This window comes from Bufo gargarizans, chromosome 1 (genome assembly GCF_014858855.1).
Source record: "Bufo gargarizans isolate SCDJY-AF-19 chromosome 1, ASM1485885v1, whole genome shotgun sequence".
Taxonomy (NCBI): Eukaryota; Metazoa; Chordata; class Amphibia; order Anura; family Bufonidae; genus Bufo; species Bufo gargarizans.
The window spans coordinates 548,537,880-548,555,014 of record NC_058080.1 but is presented as its reverse complement, the minus strand read 5'-3'; the positions used below and the strand labels follow the sequence as shown (position 1 = coordinate 548,555,014).

The window sequence follows — 17,135 nt, the reverse complement described above, 5'->3', positions numbered from 1 at the left end:
CAGGGCCCTGAAGTGGTTAAAGGACATAAAAAAAGAGACTTTTTTTATGCTGTCCCCCTAAGGTATTCATCTTGGGGAAATTTTACTATTGCTAAAAAATATTAACTGTAGCTATAACTATTTTCTTTATTTACTTGTGACAGGATCCCATTAAAGGCATACCTACGCTTTCAGGTGACTTTTCAGAATATGGCTACTTTCACACTTGCGGCAGAGTGATCCGGCAAGCAGTTGCGTCGCTGGAACTGCCTGCCGGATCAGGCAATCTGCATGCAAACGAACAGCATTTGCAGACGGATCCGGATGCGGATCTGTCTCACATAGGGCAGCAACGGTTTATCGTCTAGCGATAATATTCGATAACGGGATTTGTTGCCATGCGGGCGGTTTACTTTAAATCAGCGCATCTTTATTTTACCTTACAATGAAGCTCTAGTAACAGGCAAAGCGGGTGGCGGCGTAACGTCACTTACTCACGTAACGCACCTGCTCCGCCTGCGTCATTCATAAAGTGGGCGTAGCAGGTGCGTCACGTGAGTGAGTGACATTACGCCGCTACCCGCTCTGCCCGTTACCGGAGCTTCATTTGATTTTGTAAGGTATTAAAGATCAATTCATAGCACTGATTTAAAGTTTAAGTAAAAGTTATTGCAGGGTAACTGTTAAGGAATACTCTTTAGATATTGCTGTGAGCGGCATGGCCGGTGTATTGGGACAGATCTGTGGATGACACATATAGCATAAGATGCTATATAGTGTCATCCACAGATCCCCCATAACAGTGCGTCATCCACAGATCCCCCATAAAAGTTAAACTTGCAAGATCATACTTGTCTATCCCAAGTACAGCCACACCATCTTCTCTGCTACAGGCAACATAGCGTGTAAGAGAGCCCTAACCATGTGGACATGTTGTCTTTTTTATATTGTAATTCAATATTTTTATAATTATGTAACTCCTAAATTTGTTTTTAAATGGCCTTTGAACATAATTTTTCAAGTAAAATCATATAAACCCTTTTTTTTGTCATTTTGGTGTTTTTCCCCCAATTAAATCGAGGAAATTATCGACAAATAATCGTTAGCTGCAGCCCTAGTCTCACAAATTCATTGCAAGAACGGATCTGTCTCTCATACTTCATACAGACAAACGGATCAGTTTCTATATATTTTTTTTCACATTTTGACGGATCCGACATTGCAGTATTTTTAATACAATACATTTCAATGTAAATTAATGTCGGATACAGCATTCCAGCTGATCCGGAATTTTGTATGGAGATAATATCGCAGCATGCTGCAGCATTTCCTCCATCCAAAACGCAGTTCAGTGACTGAACTGACGACATCCTGAACGGATTTCTCTCCATTCAGAATGCATGGGGATAAAACTGATCAGTTCTTTTCCGGTATTTAGCCCCTAGGACGGAACTCCGTGCCGGAGAAGAAAACTGCTAGTGTGAAAGTACCCTAAGCTGTTGTGTGTACAAGAGGAGAAGCATTATATGTGCTCATTATTATAATTGTATTCTGCATTTTTTTTTTTTTACCAGTTTACCCTTCGGCAAACTCCATCTCAGACTGTTGTCTCTTTAGTGGATGGATATTAGCACTTGAAGTCTCTCTTTCAAAGCACATAGAAAAAGAACGAGATTCTGTTTGCCTTACTCACTCAGAAAAGGGGCCTAATAAGTAAAAAGAGGAATTTTATCTAATAAGATATATTACACATTTTCTTATATTCACCTGTACTATTGATTTATGGAAATCTGTTCAAGCCCTATAGCTTGGCAGCAAAAGGAAAAAGGCTGAATAAACAAATCCCAACAATACTAAGGGGTAAAAAAAATGTAAAAAAATGGGAGGATGACATAAAGAAAGTGGAAATCTATCATACAGCATTGGAAAAAAATAAATCAACCAAATTATGCCATCTAAACCAAGAAATGTAGATAAGCACCTATCTTTTTGTATACCTACCCTTATGCTTCCGGTTCCCAAAAAGTAAGGTCTGGACCATGTGACTACTCTTGTTTCTCTATGTAAATAGACAGGAATGCCAGAGTTATGGAATGTCATGATCCATCCATCGGGTAAGGGCTCAGTAGGAGGACGGCCACGACCTTTATATTGGAAATGAAAACAAAACACAATTTTTACTGTTTCTACACAACACATAATTACATCATCTTAAAAGGTGTTGGGGTTTCAAGAACGTTGAGTAAGAGCAGGAAACGGTATAAAATAAAGAAAATAATTACTTACCTGTTGACTCCCTTGCTGCTCTAGTGGATCCCACCAATCCTGCAGCAATGACGTCATGTACATCATTCAACTGACCACTGCAGCCGGTGATGCTTGCATGTACGGTACAGGAGTACTGGGTCTAATGATTCGCTGCAGTGATCACTAGAGTGATGTATGTGAAATCATCACTACAGAACTGTGGGGACAAATGAAGTTGTGGGGGATTTAACTGTTGAATAACTCTTATTTTATTCCATCTCCTGTGCTTTCTTAAAATCCCAGACAACCCATTTAAAGTTAAATCAAATCACCTACCGGTACCTTGATTCTCCTCTTAAAAGTCTACCATTAATAAACTGGTGCTACAGAGGCAGGGACTGGGATCAAGTAAAATTTTGTAACATACACACATCCTCATTCTGCCTCTCCACACCAACTGTGAGGCCTGGAAAGGAAATGGTGTAGCTAAAGAAGTTAACCTCTTGATATCTAATAGAGGAAGTGCTTTAAGTGCTAGTATCATAAAATAATCTTTGGGCTTGTTCCACTCACGTATAATACCGGCAGATTTTTGAGCAGTGGAAGAGGTGTGGCATTGCGGATTTGAAATCCAGAGCATTTCAATTTATATAACGGATTTCACCCATGGCAATGGAGAAGGTAAAATATGCTGGCTATCCCATGGCAAAAAAACGCATGCAATACACACAGTTTTGTTGAGGGTTTTTTGGTACGAAGATGCAGCAAGATCCTCAGCGGATTTTTTTTCAGCCACTTGTGAACCCAGCCTTAGGGTAGGTTCACATCGCTGTTGAATATGCTCTTATTCTGCTCCATCAGAGGAACATAAAAATAGGGAAAAAAAAGCTATTAGCCATTTTAACCTTGATTTGTTTAAATAGGAGATCTGAGCATCAGTTATGTTCAGTGTTTTCGCAACGTGTTATTTCTGCTATTTTTGGATTATTATATTTTTTTATGGGGGGGGGGGGGGATTCAAGGGATGATAGACATGGAAGATGTTGCATTCAATCTGGAAAACTAAGAGCAGAAACTAACTAGCCATAACTGATGCTCAAAACCACCAAATGGGGATTAAACAGACACTATTTTCTGTTCTTCAGACATAACAGAAAAAGTCAAAGCAGATGTGAACAAGCCCTTAATATGCACAAAGGAGCACTTACGGAATAATATGCCCAGGGCGTGCTCTTATACAATTCCTGGGTCACTCCTTTTAAGAACCATTGCAGTGTTGAAAGAGTAGAACCTCTATAAGTACACATAAAATGTCCTATCATGTCTCCAGCACTGGTGCACAATACATGAGCAACAAGCTTTCCTTACTTTTCAAAACAGTTTTAATTTTGGTTATCATTGGTTGAACACTGGTCTCGCCATCTGAATGGTGGTCACTTTCTTCATCAAACTTTTCTTCCAGTCTCCTCTTCTTTGGAGTATGTAGGCCCTCCTCCAGAAGTGCATCCACATCGTTATCAAAATCATCCTGCAAAACAAACTATCAGGTACGTCCCATCTTCCAAAAAGGTGGGAGAGGCAAAAATCCCCTTTACACTGAGCACAGACATGTACCTCCAATCTGCAGCTAGAGAGGATGGCAAGGAATGTCTACAAAACACTGTGACAACACAACACCCATATGCAGTCAGCAATACACAGTAAACATATCCCACCAAGGCATGGTTAGAAAGCATGTGACAAAGCAGCGTTCATTAGAAAGACAAATTAAAAATGAAATGTTGGCCATTAGTAGGTTATGGGTGTAGCGTTAGCACTTGCAAACTTACCTCATAGTTGTAGATCAGGGATTCATCAATCTTATCACTCTGAAGAATGGATTCCGTAATAAACTCTGCAAACTCAGCTCCGTCCTCATCTACATCCATCACGTTCTCAGTGAAATCCTCCAAATCATCGAGAACAGCGTATTCCACTTTCTTTTCCTGATCAGCTTCCGCCTCCTCATTTCTTATATTTGCAATTTCATGATTATTGACAATTTTATCATTGCTACTACCAGCAAAAGGACAAACATGCAACTCTCCATTGACAGTGTTATTGCTATCTATGGCTGCCTCACCGTCTGCCTCTGCTCCAGTGTACAGAACCTTTCTATCTTTGCTCCTACAACTCTCTGTAAAACTTACACTGATTTTAACATCTTTAAGCAATTTAAGATCAGGAGTAAACTTCTTAACTGCTGGTGCGTGGCGAGCTGTTCTGGGGCTTTGGTCACTCTGTATTTGCTCTACCACTGTCGGATGACTCTTGTAAGAAGACGACCCTTTTGTGAGTAGCTGTGCTCCGTAGTTTAGCTGCTGGTCCCCAGCTGGGGTTTGTGACTGTCCATCACCACCAGAGCCAACGTCCATTACCTCTGCGTCACTGGACGTTTGCAGGGGAGGTGGTGGAGGCTCTTCATTTGGCGGCAGTGGTGGGGGACAAGCAGGTGTGAACTCCATTTCTTTGCTTCCAGGTTCATCAGGGAGAGGGGCTACATACTCACACGGCTCCATATTCAATACTAAATCAGTACAACTAAAAAAAGTACACAAAATAGTAAAATTTCTATTCTTAGCCCTTATTGGAGAATGTCCCATACAGTGGATAGAGCATATCGCAGCCTCACAGAAGATTCAGTTAAGCTGACTACATTGTTCTTTTCATTAATGTAGACAGCCTTCAGAAATACTGTCTCTATTACTGGAAATCACAATGTATTCAGCTTAAGAAGCGTTATCACTGAGCAGACATTGTTGGCCTTGAAGCTTTGTTTTACCTGGAAGACAGAAAGAAAGGGGAAAAACACAACATCAGAAAAGTCAAACAAACAAAAAGTCAAAATATTACAATAACAAGAATCAAAAAGGGTAAATCCAACACATATTTAACCCCTTAAGGACACGGCCATATTTCACCTTAAGGACCAGGCCATTTTTGGCAAATCCGACCAGTGTCACTTTAAGTGCTGATGACTAAAACGCTTTGACTTATCCAGGCCATTCTGAGACAGTTTTTTTATCACATACTGTACTTCATGACACTGGTAAAATGGATTCAAAAAAAATCATTTTTATTTATAAAAAAAATAAAATACCAAAAAGTTTCAATTTCTCTACTTCTATAATAAAATATTAATACCTACAAAAATAGTTATTACTTTACATTTCCCATATGTCTTCTTCATGTTAGGATAATTTTGGGAATGACATTTTATTTTTGGGGGACGTTACAAGGCTTAGAAGTAAATCTTGAAATTTCTCTGAAATTTTCAAAAACCAACTTTTTAAAGGACCAGTTCAGGTCTGAAGTCACTTTGTCAAGCTTACATAATAGAAACCACCCAAAAACGACCCCATTCTAGAAACTACACCCCTCAAGGTATTGTAAACTAATTTTACAAACGTTAAACCCTTTAGGTGTTCCACAAGAATTAATGGAAAATAGAGATACAATTTCAAAATTTTACTTTTTTGGCAGATTTTCCATTTTAATATTTTTTTTCCCAGTTACAAAGCAAGGGGAAAACAGCCAAACAAAACTCAATATTTATGGCCCTGTTTCTGTAGTTTACAGAAACACCCCATATGTGGTCGTAAACTGCAGTAGGGGCACACGGCAGGGCACAGAAGGAAAGGAGTGCCATACGGTTTTTGGAAGGCAGATTTTGCTAGACTTTATTTTGGACACCATGTCCCATTTGAAGCCCCCCTGATGCACCCCTAGAGTAGAAACTCCAAAAAAGTGACCCCATTTTAGAAACTACGGGATAGGTTGGAAGTTTTGTTGGTACTAGTTTAGGTTACATATGATTTTTGGTTGCTCTATATTAACTTTTTGTGAGGCACGGTAACAAGAAATAGCCGTTTTCGCACTTTTTTGTTGTTGCTATTTACAACATTCATCTGACAGGTTAGATCATGTGGTATTTTTATAGAGCAGGTTGTCACGGACGCGGCGATACCTAATATGTATCCAATTGTTATTTATGTAAGTTTTACACAATGATTTCATTTTAAAAAAATAAAATAAAATAAAAAATCATGTTTTAGTGTCTCCATAGTCTGAGAGCCATAGTTGTTTCAGTTTTTGGGCGATTATCTTAGGTAGGGTCTCATTTTTTTGTGGAATGAGATGACTGTTTGATTGGCACTATTTTGGGGGTGCATAAGACTTTTTGATCGCTTGCCATTACACTTTTTGTGATGCAAGATGACAAAAAAAGGCTTTTTTTTATGTTTTTATTTTTTTACTGTGTTTATCTGAGGGGTTAGGTCTAGAGCCGGTCGATACGGACGCGGCGATATCTAATATGTATACTTTTTATTTTATTTATGTAAGTTTTACACAATAACAGCTTTAATAAAACAAAAATAAATAAATTATGTTTTAGTGTCTCCATATTCTGAGCCATAGTTTTTTTTTTGGGCGATTGCCTCAGGTAGGGTCTAATTTTTGGCGGGATGAGTACTATTGGTACTATTTTGGTGGGCGTACGCCTTTTTGATCGCTTGCTGTTGTACTTTTTGTGATGCAAGGTGACAAAAAAAATTGTTTATTTAGCAGTTTTTATTTTTTACGGTGCTCATCTGAGGGGTTAGGTCATGTAATGTGTTTATAGAGCTGGTCGATACGAACGCGACGATACCCAATATGTCTTTTACCTATTTTATTTTTTAAAAATGTTTTACTTTATTTTTGGAAAAGGAAGCTTTTTTATTTTTATTTTTTCACTTTATTTTTTGTCCCACTATGGGACAGGGTCTGATCCTTGTTTAAATACAGCACAAAACATCTGTATTGTGTTGTATTGAACTGTTAGTGTCTTACACTGTAAGACGCTAACAGTTGCCTAGGAGACCCAGCCTGGGGGCTGGGCCTCTTAGGCTTCCGTACATGACAGGCCCCAAGCTTTGGAATGGCTTGGGGCTGCCATGGCAACCATCGCCACAGCAGTGCGGGGACCCGAAGTATGAGGTAAGGGAGTGCAAACCTCCCATATGCCGCGGTCAGCGCAGACCGCAGCATATGAGGGGTTAATCCACCGGCATTATCGCCGATGCTGGTGGATGCAGCAGGGATCCGGTTGTCAGTAACCGCCAAATCTCTGCTGCTGATCGGGGGGACCGCACGCAGGGTGAGGAGCGACTGCAGGATGAGAACGCTCGTCCTCGAGTGCTAAGTGCCGGCGATTGAGGACGAGCATTCTCGTCCTGGGTCGTTAAGGGGTTAATACGATCTGATGTCAATGTGATATAGTAAGTACAACACATGTCTGCTGCAGCCAGTCACTGGCCTCTTCGGTACACCACTAAGGTTAGTGAATGGCTGCAGTGGTTAAGTCACATCACTTGCTGCTGGAAGAACCAGAGCGGGATCTGTCAGGTAAGGAATGATTCGTTCTGATTGGCAGGAGGATCCCATGTGTGGTCCTGTTTATTCCAGATCACCCCTTTAACCACTTAAGGACCACAGGTTTATACCCCCCTAGTGACCAGGCCCTTTTTTTACAAATCGGCACTTCACAACTTTAGCGGTTTATTGCTCGGTCATGCAACTTACCACCCAAATGAATTTTACCTCCTTTTCTTCTCACTAATAGAGCTTTCATTTGGTGGTATTTCATTGCTGCTGACATTTTAACTTTTTTTGTTATTAATCGAAATTTAACGATTTTTGTGCAAAAAATGACATTTTTCACTTTCAGTTGTAAAATTTTGCAAAAAAAACGACATCCATATATATCCAAGGTATTCAATGAGGGGCATGGCGAGTTCATAGAAAAAAAAATTTTGGGCATAAGTTAGCGGAAATTGATATTTTTTTTTTGTTTTTTCTCACAAAGTCTCAATTTCCGCAAACTTGGGTCAAAAATTCCAATCTTTCATGGACTCAATATGCCCCTCAGCGAATACCTTGGGGTGTCTTCTTTCCAAAATGGGGTCATTTGTGGGGCGTTTGTACTGCCCTGGCATTTCAGGGTCTCCGCAATCATTACATGTATGGCCAGCATTAGGAGTTTCTGCTATTCTCCTTATATTGAGCATACAGGTAATGAGATTTTTTTTTTCCGTTCAGCCTCTGGGCTGAAATAAAAAATATGAACGGCACAGATTTCTTCATTCGCATCGATCAATGTGGATGAAAAAAATCTCTGCCCAAAAAAAATAAGGAGGAGAAAGGCGTCTGCCAGGACATAGGAGCTCCGCCCTACATCCATACCCACTTAGCTCGTATGCCCTGGCAAACCCGATTTCTCCATTCACATCAATCGATGTGGATGAATAAATCATTGCCGGGATTTTTTATATATACAAAGTGTTTGCCAAAGCATAGGAACGCCGCCTCCTCCTCAGCTCGTATGCCTTGGCAAACGTATCTTTTACTTCAGAGGAGAAATCTCGTCTTGCAGCGCCGCATACACTGACTTTTGTGTAATCTGACAGCAGCGCAATGGTTCTGTCAGAATGCACATCAGTGCTGCAGCTGCTTGATCGCTTGGTCCACCTAGAAGGTTATAAAAATAAAAAATAAAATAAAACAGGCCGCAACGCAATAAATTTATTAACATTAACTTTTATAAACTTTTGAAACAGAACAATAACTTTTTTGCTTACCGGTGATTTTTTTTTACCTTTATTGGACAAACCTCTCCTTCCCCATGGGACAATGTGCAAAGCGCAAATCGCCCAGAGATGTGGCGAAGTACATTTTGCACTTTGTCCCAGGTGAAAGGAGAGGTTTGTGGCAGCTCTGTGTGAAAGGGCCCTAAGACCCCTGTGTGCCTGTCCTGTGAACGCAATCCCTATGCTAATAGTGTACCTGAGTGTGGAACTTGCGGAAACACTCCCCTATGCATAGAGCAGGCTGGTCAGGACAGTCAGGACAAAAAAAGGTGGTGTCACGCCTTATTCCACCCCTGCTACAGACACGACATCTTTTTCTTGGGGAACGTTGAGTTGGGGTACCAGGATAGAAAAGACGGGAAGTGTCTGCCATGTAGCCGGCTCACTACATCAGGGCCTTGGGGCACGGACCCTCCTTACTGTAGAGAACAAAACTATTGTACATCACCAATTGGATCAAATAAACAGACACCTTCTTATACCAGCGTCTGGTTCTGCGGGAAACTAAATGGGGAGCCAACATCTGGTCATTGAAGTCCACCCCTCCCATGTGAAGGTTATAGTCGTGGACAGAGAGGGGTTTCACAATGACTCCAGTTGCCCTTTCAATTTGTACAGTCGTGTCTGCGTGAATGGTGGACAGAAGGTAAACGTCCCTCTTGTCCCTCCACTTCACCGCGAGCAGTTCTTGGTCACACAAGGCAGCCCTCTCCCCCCGTGCAAGTCGGGTACTAACGAGCCGTTGGGGGGGAAGCCCCGGCGACTAGGTCGCGCGGTGCCACAGCATTGAATTCCGACTATATGTAAGTGCCGAAAGAGGGCCACGCTTGAGTAAAAATTGTCCACGTATAAGTGGTACCCCTTGTGGAATAAGGGTGACACCAAGTCCCAGACAATCTTGCCACTGCTCCCCAGGTAGTGAGGACATCCGACCGGCTCCAGTTTTGAGTCTTTTCCCTCATAGACCCTAAAACGATATGTATAGCCTGTGGCCCTTTCACAGAGCTTATACAGTTTGACCCCATACCGGGCACGCTTGCTGGGGATGTACTGTTTTATGCCAAGGCGCCCGGTAAAATGTACTAGGGACTCGTCTATGCAGATGTTTTGATTAGGGGTATACGCATCTGCAAATCTGGATGACAAATGGTCTATGAGGGGCCAAATTTTGTGGAGCCGGTCATAAGCAGGGTGGCCTCTTGGATGACAGGTGCTATTGTCAACGAAATGCATAAAGCACATGATGACCTCAAAACGTGCCCTGGACATTGCAGCAGAGAACATGGGCATGTAATGTATTGGGTCTTTAGACCAATATGACCGCAATACATTTTTTTTAGTTAGACCCATGCTGAGGATAAGGCCCAAAAAAAATTTAAACTCGGAAACGGTGACTGGTTTCCACCAGAAAGGCTGGGCATAGTAGCTTTCCGGATTGGCGGTAATAAACTGTGTGGCGTAGCGGTTGGTTTCAGCCACAACTAGGTCATAGAGATCCGCGGTGAAGAACAGCTCAAAAAACTGAAGGGCCGATCCTAAATGAGCCGTCTCCACGCAAACTCCAGACTGGGCGGTGAAAGGGGGCAATACGGGTGCGGCGGAATCAGGGGATTGCCAATTAGGATTTGCCAGCACCTCTGGGAGACTAAGGGTTCTACGGGCCTGTGAACGCGGTGGCTGCGTGGGGGAGTTATTGCACGTGCCACCGTACCAGCTGGAACTGCCCTTCTGGTGCTCGCCACTTCACCAGGGAATACGGCAGTGCTGGTAGAAGGTCCAGGGTGTGCTGCGCTGCTGGTGTATGCCGCACCATAAGCAAGATCAGCGCTAGCACCACTCTGCTGCAAATGAGGCTCATCATGCGGGGTATGCATTACACTGACATGGGATCGGGTACGCCTGACCGTAGCAGGGATCTCTACCTCGTCATCTTCGCTAGCGGTTAGAGTGCCACTGCTGTCTACAGGTTCATATTCTGAACCACTGGATTCAGCGGATGAGGCGTCCCCATCGCTTTCATCCATCACGGCCAGAATCCTGTAGGCCTCTTCAGCGAAATACCCCTTGTTTGACATTTTGGGTTCACTAAATTTAGGGGCTATTCCTCTGAGACTACCCGGGAAAAAGAGCAAACCTACCTAGTAAAAAGGAGTGCTTGCGAAGTAAAGCTGCGATCGCTAATAAAGATCCAAAAAGCTCAAAAGTGATCTTTTATAGAGGCGCAGCGATTTTACGGTGTTTTTGCAGTGATCAGAAAAAAATAAATTCTGTCACTGCGGTGGGGCGGACTGAACGCAAGTGTGCGCACAAGATCAGGCCTGATCGGGCGACCACTGCGTTTTTTGTAGAACCTAAGGTGACCCTAATGTACTGATATAGATCAGATTGCGATCAGTATTGATCACTTACAGATACTATATAGTACTAGTGCTGATTAGCAACATCGATGACGCTGATCAGCGACAAATCAGTGACTGTGGTGCGGTGGGCTGGGCGCTAAACTACCTAACAAGTAGCTAACTACCTGGCAGGGATGAGGGACCCTTACGGGGGGGGTGATCAATGACAGGGGGGGTGGATAAGGGGGTGATCAGGGAGTCTAATATGGGTGATCAGGTGCTAAATAAGGGGTTAAATAAATGACAGGGTAATATCTAATGTGTAGTGTGGTGATTTGGTGCTACTTACAGAGCTGCCTGTGTCCTCTGGTGGTCGATCCAAGCAAAAGGGACCACCAGAGGACCAGGCAGCAGTTATATCAGACGCTATTTTCAAAATAGCGTCTGACATAACCATTTCATTGGTCGATTCAAAAATCCACAGCCTGCCAGCCAATGATCGCGGCCGGCAGGCTGCAGATGAACTTGTGAACTGCGCGATCCTGTGAGCGCGCGTTCACAGGAAATCTCGGCTCACGCGAGATGACGCCAATCGGCGTTAGTGTGACCTGGGAGCGCCGCAGCACTGACGCCTTTTGGCGTTAGTGTGACGGGAGAAGGTTAAACGAAGTGAGAATGTCTTTTCAACCCATCTTCTTACTGACTTTAGTTCAAAGGCTGAAAGCTACCTCTGTATGTGTACAAGTTTGCTGATCCCTAGCCATTAGGCCTCTTATACACGAACGATACGGATTGGCTCTGGACAGGTTCAGTGAAACTCGCACCATTTCACAAGCAAACAAGTCAGTTTTGTCTGCAATAGCGTTCAGTGTTCCAGCTTTTTCCGCACAGGTGCAATCAGTTTTGGTGCATTTTTCAGGCACTTGAAAGAGAAAGAAAAAAAAAAAAAAAAACCTGCAGGTTTACAAACAACATCTCCTAGTAAGGCCTCATGCACACGACAGTTTTTTTTCACGGCCTGCAAAAACGGGGTCCGTGGGTCGTGACCGTTTTTCCGTCCGTGGGTCTTCCTTGATTTTTGGAGGATCCACGGACATGAAAAAAAAGTCATTTTGGTGTCCGCCTGGCCGTGCGGAGCCAAACGGATCCGTCCTGAATTACAATGCAAGTCAATGGGGACGGATCCGTTTGATGTTGACACAATATGGTGCCATTTCAAACGGATCCGTCCCCATTGACTTTCAATGTAAAGTCTGGAGTTCTGTTATACCATCGGATTGGAGTTTTCTCCAATCCGATGGTATATTTTAACTTGTAGCGTCCCCATCACCATGGGAACGCCTCTATGTTAGAATATACTGTCGGATATGAGCTACATCGTGAAACTCATTTCCGACAGTATATTCTAACACAGAGGCGTTCCCATGGTGATGGAGATGCTTCAGGTTAGAATATACAAAAAAACTGTGTACATGACTGTCCCCTGCTGCCTGGCAGGTGCTGCCAGGCAGCAGGGGGCAGACCCCCCCCCCTTTTTTTAACTCATTGGTGGCCAGTGGGCCCCCCCTCCCCTGTTGTTAACTCGTTGGTGGCCAGTGTGCGCACCCCCCCTCCCTCCCTCCCTCCCTCCCTCTATTGTAATAATAGCATTGGGGCCAGTGTGCGCCCCAATGTATTAAAACAATAGAGGGAGGGAGGGGGGTGCGCACACTGGCCACCAACGAGTTAACAACAGGGGAGGGGGGGGCCGCACAATGATATTCAAACTGGGGAGGGGGGGGTCTGCCCCCTGCTGCCTGGCAGCCCTGATCTCTTACAGGGGGATATGATAGTACAATTAACCCCTTCAGGTGCCGCACCTGATGGGGTTAATTGTACTATCATATCCCCCTGTAAGAGATCGGGTGCTGCCAGGCAGCAGGGGGCAGTCTTGTACACAGTTTGTAGTGTATTCTAACTAGAAGCGTCCCATCACCATGGGAACGCCTCTGTGTTAGAATATACTGTCGGATCTGAGTTTTCACGAAGTGAAAACTCAGCTCTGAAAAAGCTTTTATGCAGACGGATCTTCGGATCCGTCTGTATGAAACTAAAACCTACGGCCACGGATCACGGACACGGATGCCAATCTTGTGTGCATCCGTGTTCTTTCACGGACCCATTGACTTGAATGGGCCCGTGAACCGTTGGCCGTGAAAAAAATAGGACAGGTCATATTTTTTTCACGGCCAGGAAACACGGCTCACGGATGCGGCTGCCAAACGGTGCATTTTCCGATTTTTCCACGGACCCATTGAAAGTCAATGGGTCCGTGAAAAAAAACGGCACAACGGCCACGGATGCACACAACGGTCGTGTGCATGAGGCCTAACCTTCAGTGAAAAAAGTATTGCGCCCAGATTACATCCGGATACAATGCGTTTTTCACTGAAGCCCCATTCACTTCTATGGAGACAGGGCTGCGTGACAAAACGCAGAATAAAGAACATGCTGCTATTCTCACACAACACACAAGTGATGTGTGAAAAACATGTACACAGACCCATTGAAATAAAGGGTCAGCATTCAGTGCGGGTGCAATGTGTTCACTTTATGCATCGCACCCACATGGAAAACTTGCTCATATAAAAGGGGCCTTAAAGGGGCAGTCATTAGATCACCTGACTATGCGGAAATCAGAGTGGTCAGCTGACTCTGATCTATTATGCATGGCCATTAGTCAGGAGTAAATCCTAAGTAGTTAAATCAACACAGCAAAGTAGCATTTTTATTCCTCAAATGATCAAGATGGATTCTAGACCCTGTTCTACCAATAGCTGAATAATACCGTTTCTTTTTCTCACCCAAATTCACTTCTGGCTGCCCCTGGTACAGACTCATTTGTGTATATCTATCTCTCTCTCTCAATCTATCTAGATCAGGGATGCCCAAACCTGCGGCCCTCAAGCTGTTGCAAAACTACAACGCCCAGCATGCCTGGACAGCCTACAGCAGGGCATGGTGGGAGTTGCAGTTTTACAATAGCTGGAGGACAGCAGGTTTGGCCATCCCTGATCTAGATAGACAGACATGTTTCTGTCTGGAAAATACAGCGTAGGCTCTGTACTATTCATTCTTCTCCTGACACCACAATGGATCCCACTGATCTCAATGCCATGTGACCCATCACCCGCTGTAACAATGGGCAGAAAATAAGCAGCCAGTAAGGGGTGAATGAGAAGGGCGACAGATAACGTCAGCTTACCTTAGGCAATGTTCCCATTAACGCTTTTTATTTCCACTGTTCTGCCTCATTATAGAAGATCCACAAAACCGACGGAGCCGCCATTTCTGTCATTTTACAGGAACAAACAGAAACGAATAGACCCCAATAACTATAATGGGGGTCTCTTGGGTTTCCATCAAAAAGCAGAGCATTTTCCAGGACTGAATAGCACAGAAGCCGCACTACTGCACTATTCTGATTGGTACGTTTAACGGAATCTGCAACATAGGCCCCTATCAAATCTTAAACACATATGTGAACACAACCTTACAGGTTTTAACTTAGCCTACTTTCACACTCGTGTTATGGCTTTCCGTTTGTGAGATCCGTTCAGGGCTCTCACAAGCGCTCCAAAACGGATCAGTTTTGCCCTAATGCATTCTGAATGGAAAAGGATCCGCTCAGAATGCATCAACTTGCCTCCGTTCCACCTCCATTCCGTTTTGGAGGCAGACACCAAAACACTGCTTGAGGAGGAGGATGAAACTGAGCAAACCGGATCCGTCCTGACACAGAATGTAAGTCAGTTGGGACGGATCTGTTTTCTCTGACACAATAGAAAACAGATCCGTCCCCCATTGACTTTCAATGGTGTTCTAGGCAGATCCGTCTTGGCTATGTTAAAGATAATACAACCGGATCCGTTATGAACGGATGCAGACGGTTGTACTTTCTGAACGGATCCGTCCATGACGGATCCGCATAAAATGCGAGTGTAAAAGTAGCCTTAACTGTAATTCTAAGTGGAAAAAAAACCTGATACCATCAATGTGCAATATAATCAATCTACAAAAACTGAAGCAAAAATCGTCATTTCCATTAGTCTTGATTTTTGGGGGAAGAAAACCCCCTGAAGCAGGTGCTGTGCGGGCCCTGTACATGGTGACACCTCAGAGCTCATACAGAAGCTAGTAATCAGAGGCAGCAGGGACAGAACATAGGAGTAATGGAGTCCCGTGTGCCCCGGTGTGACAGGGGCTCGGCCTCAGCCCCCCAGCAGGCACTACCACTCAATAGGGCAGAGATAGTAGTCACCAGCACCACAACTACACACAGGAGGTTCCCTCAATAGAACAGGTGAAGGGGGGGCCGTCAGCGCTGCGGAACCTCAGCCTCCTGCACTAAAACCCTACCCAGTTCTTCAGCCAGCTGCTACACCCGCTAACACCCTCCTCCGGCCACACTACTTACCTCACGAACGAGGCATTCGGTTCTCTATCACCATCCCTGAAAGAAACACGTCGCCATCTTGCATAGACCAGCCGGCTCCAGACAACCGCATCGATTCGTTCTCCAATCAGGCAGCCGGAATGGCGGCAGGCGCTGCCCAGCAGCCAATAGCGTCCGGAAACGTCATTTGTGTCTAGGAGGTCTCAACCAATCATGTGGCGTCTAAGGCTGGACGTCTGGATGCTGACAGCCAATCGGAGAGCAGACAAGGGAGAGCTAGTGATGCGAGCAGGGCAGTGGGATGCGCGGCTCACCTCTGCCACTAGCCATGGGACGACATGAGGAATGGCCTTAGCCTTAGCACCCTTTCTCAAGTGTATTTTTTCTGTGGCGTTTTATTGTTATGTGATTTTAATTTATTTTTTAACTCCTTAAGGACACGGCCGTATTTTAATGCCCAGGCCATTTTTTGCAAATCTGACCAGTGTCACTTTAAGTGGTGATAACTTTAAAAAGCTTTGACTTATCCAGGCCATTCTGAGATATTTTTTTTCGTCACATATTGTACTTCATGACACTGGTAAAATGGAGTAAAAAAATTATTTTTTTATTTATAAAAAAATATCAAATTTATTAAAAATGAGGATAAATTAGCAAATTTTTAAGTTTTTATTTCTCTACTTCTATAATACATAGTAATACCTCCAAAAATAGTTATTACTTTACATTTACCATATGTCTACTTCATGTTTGGATTATTTTGGGAATTATATTTTATTTTTTGGGGACATTACAAGACTTAGAAGTTTAGAAGCAAATCTTGAAATTTTTCAGAAAATTTCCCAAAACTTTTTAAGGACCATTTCACGTCTGAAGTTACTTTGCGAGGCTTACATAATAGAAACAACCCAAAATGACCCCATTTTAGAAACTTAACCCCTCAAGGTATTCAAAACTGATTTTACTAACTTTGTTAACCCTTTAGGTGTTCCACAAGAATTAAAGGAAAATGGAGATGAAATTTCAGAATTTCACTTTTTTGGCAGATTTTCCATTTTAATCCATTTTCTCCAGTAACAAAGCAAAGGTTAACAGCCAAACAAAACTATATATTTATTGCCCTGATTCTGTAGTTTACAGAAACACAACATATATGTAGCCGTAAACTGCTGTACGGGCACACGGCATTGCGCAGAAGGAAAGGAACGCCATATGGTTTTCGGAAAGCATATTTCACTGGGATAATTTTAAGCTGCCATGTCACAATTGAAGACCCCCTGATGCACCCCTATAGTAGAAACTCAAAAAGAATGACCCAATTTTAGAAACTACACCCCTTAAGGTATCCAAAACTGATTTTACAAATGTTGTTAACCCTTTAGGTGTTCTACAAGAATTAATGGAAAATGGAGATGAAATTTCAGAATTTCACTTTTTTGGCTGATTTTCCATTCTAATCCATTTTTT

At 43.3% G+C, this 17,135-nt stretch overlaps 1 protein-coding gene across 1 annotated transcript in view; it reads right to left on the bottom strand.

Annotated features, from left to right (window-relative positions):
* DGCR8 (DGCR8 microprocessor complex subunit) overlaps nt 1-15,782 on the bottom strand; it is a 58,909-nt gene extending 43,127 nt beyond the window's left edge. Inside the window, exons 1-4 of the mRNA XM_044290016.1 lie at nt 15,690-15,782; nt 4,056-5,047; nt 3,595-3,754; nt 1,981-2,123 (exon numbers count right to left, since the gene is read on the bottom strand). Of these exons, the coding sequence (XP_044145951.1) occupies nt 1,981-2,123; nt 3,595-3,754; nt 4,056-4,868 (1,116 nt within the window). The 5' untranslated portion in view covers nt 4,869-5,047; nt 15,690-15,782. The remainder of the gene's footprint in view (nt 1-1,980; nt 2,124-3,594; nt 3,755-4,055; nt 5,048-15,689) is intronic.
* Nucleotides 15,783-17,135: the final 1,353 nt, after the last annotated feature.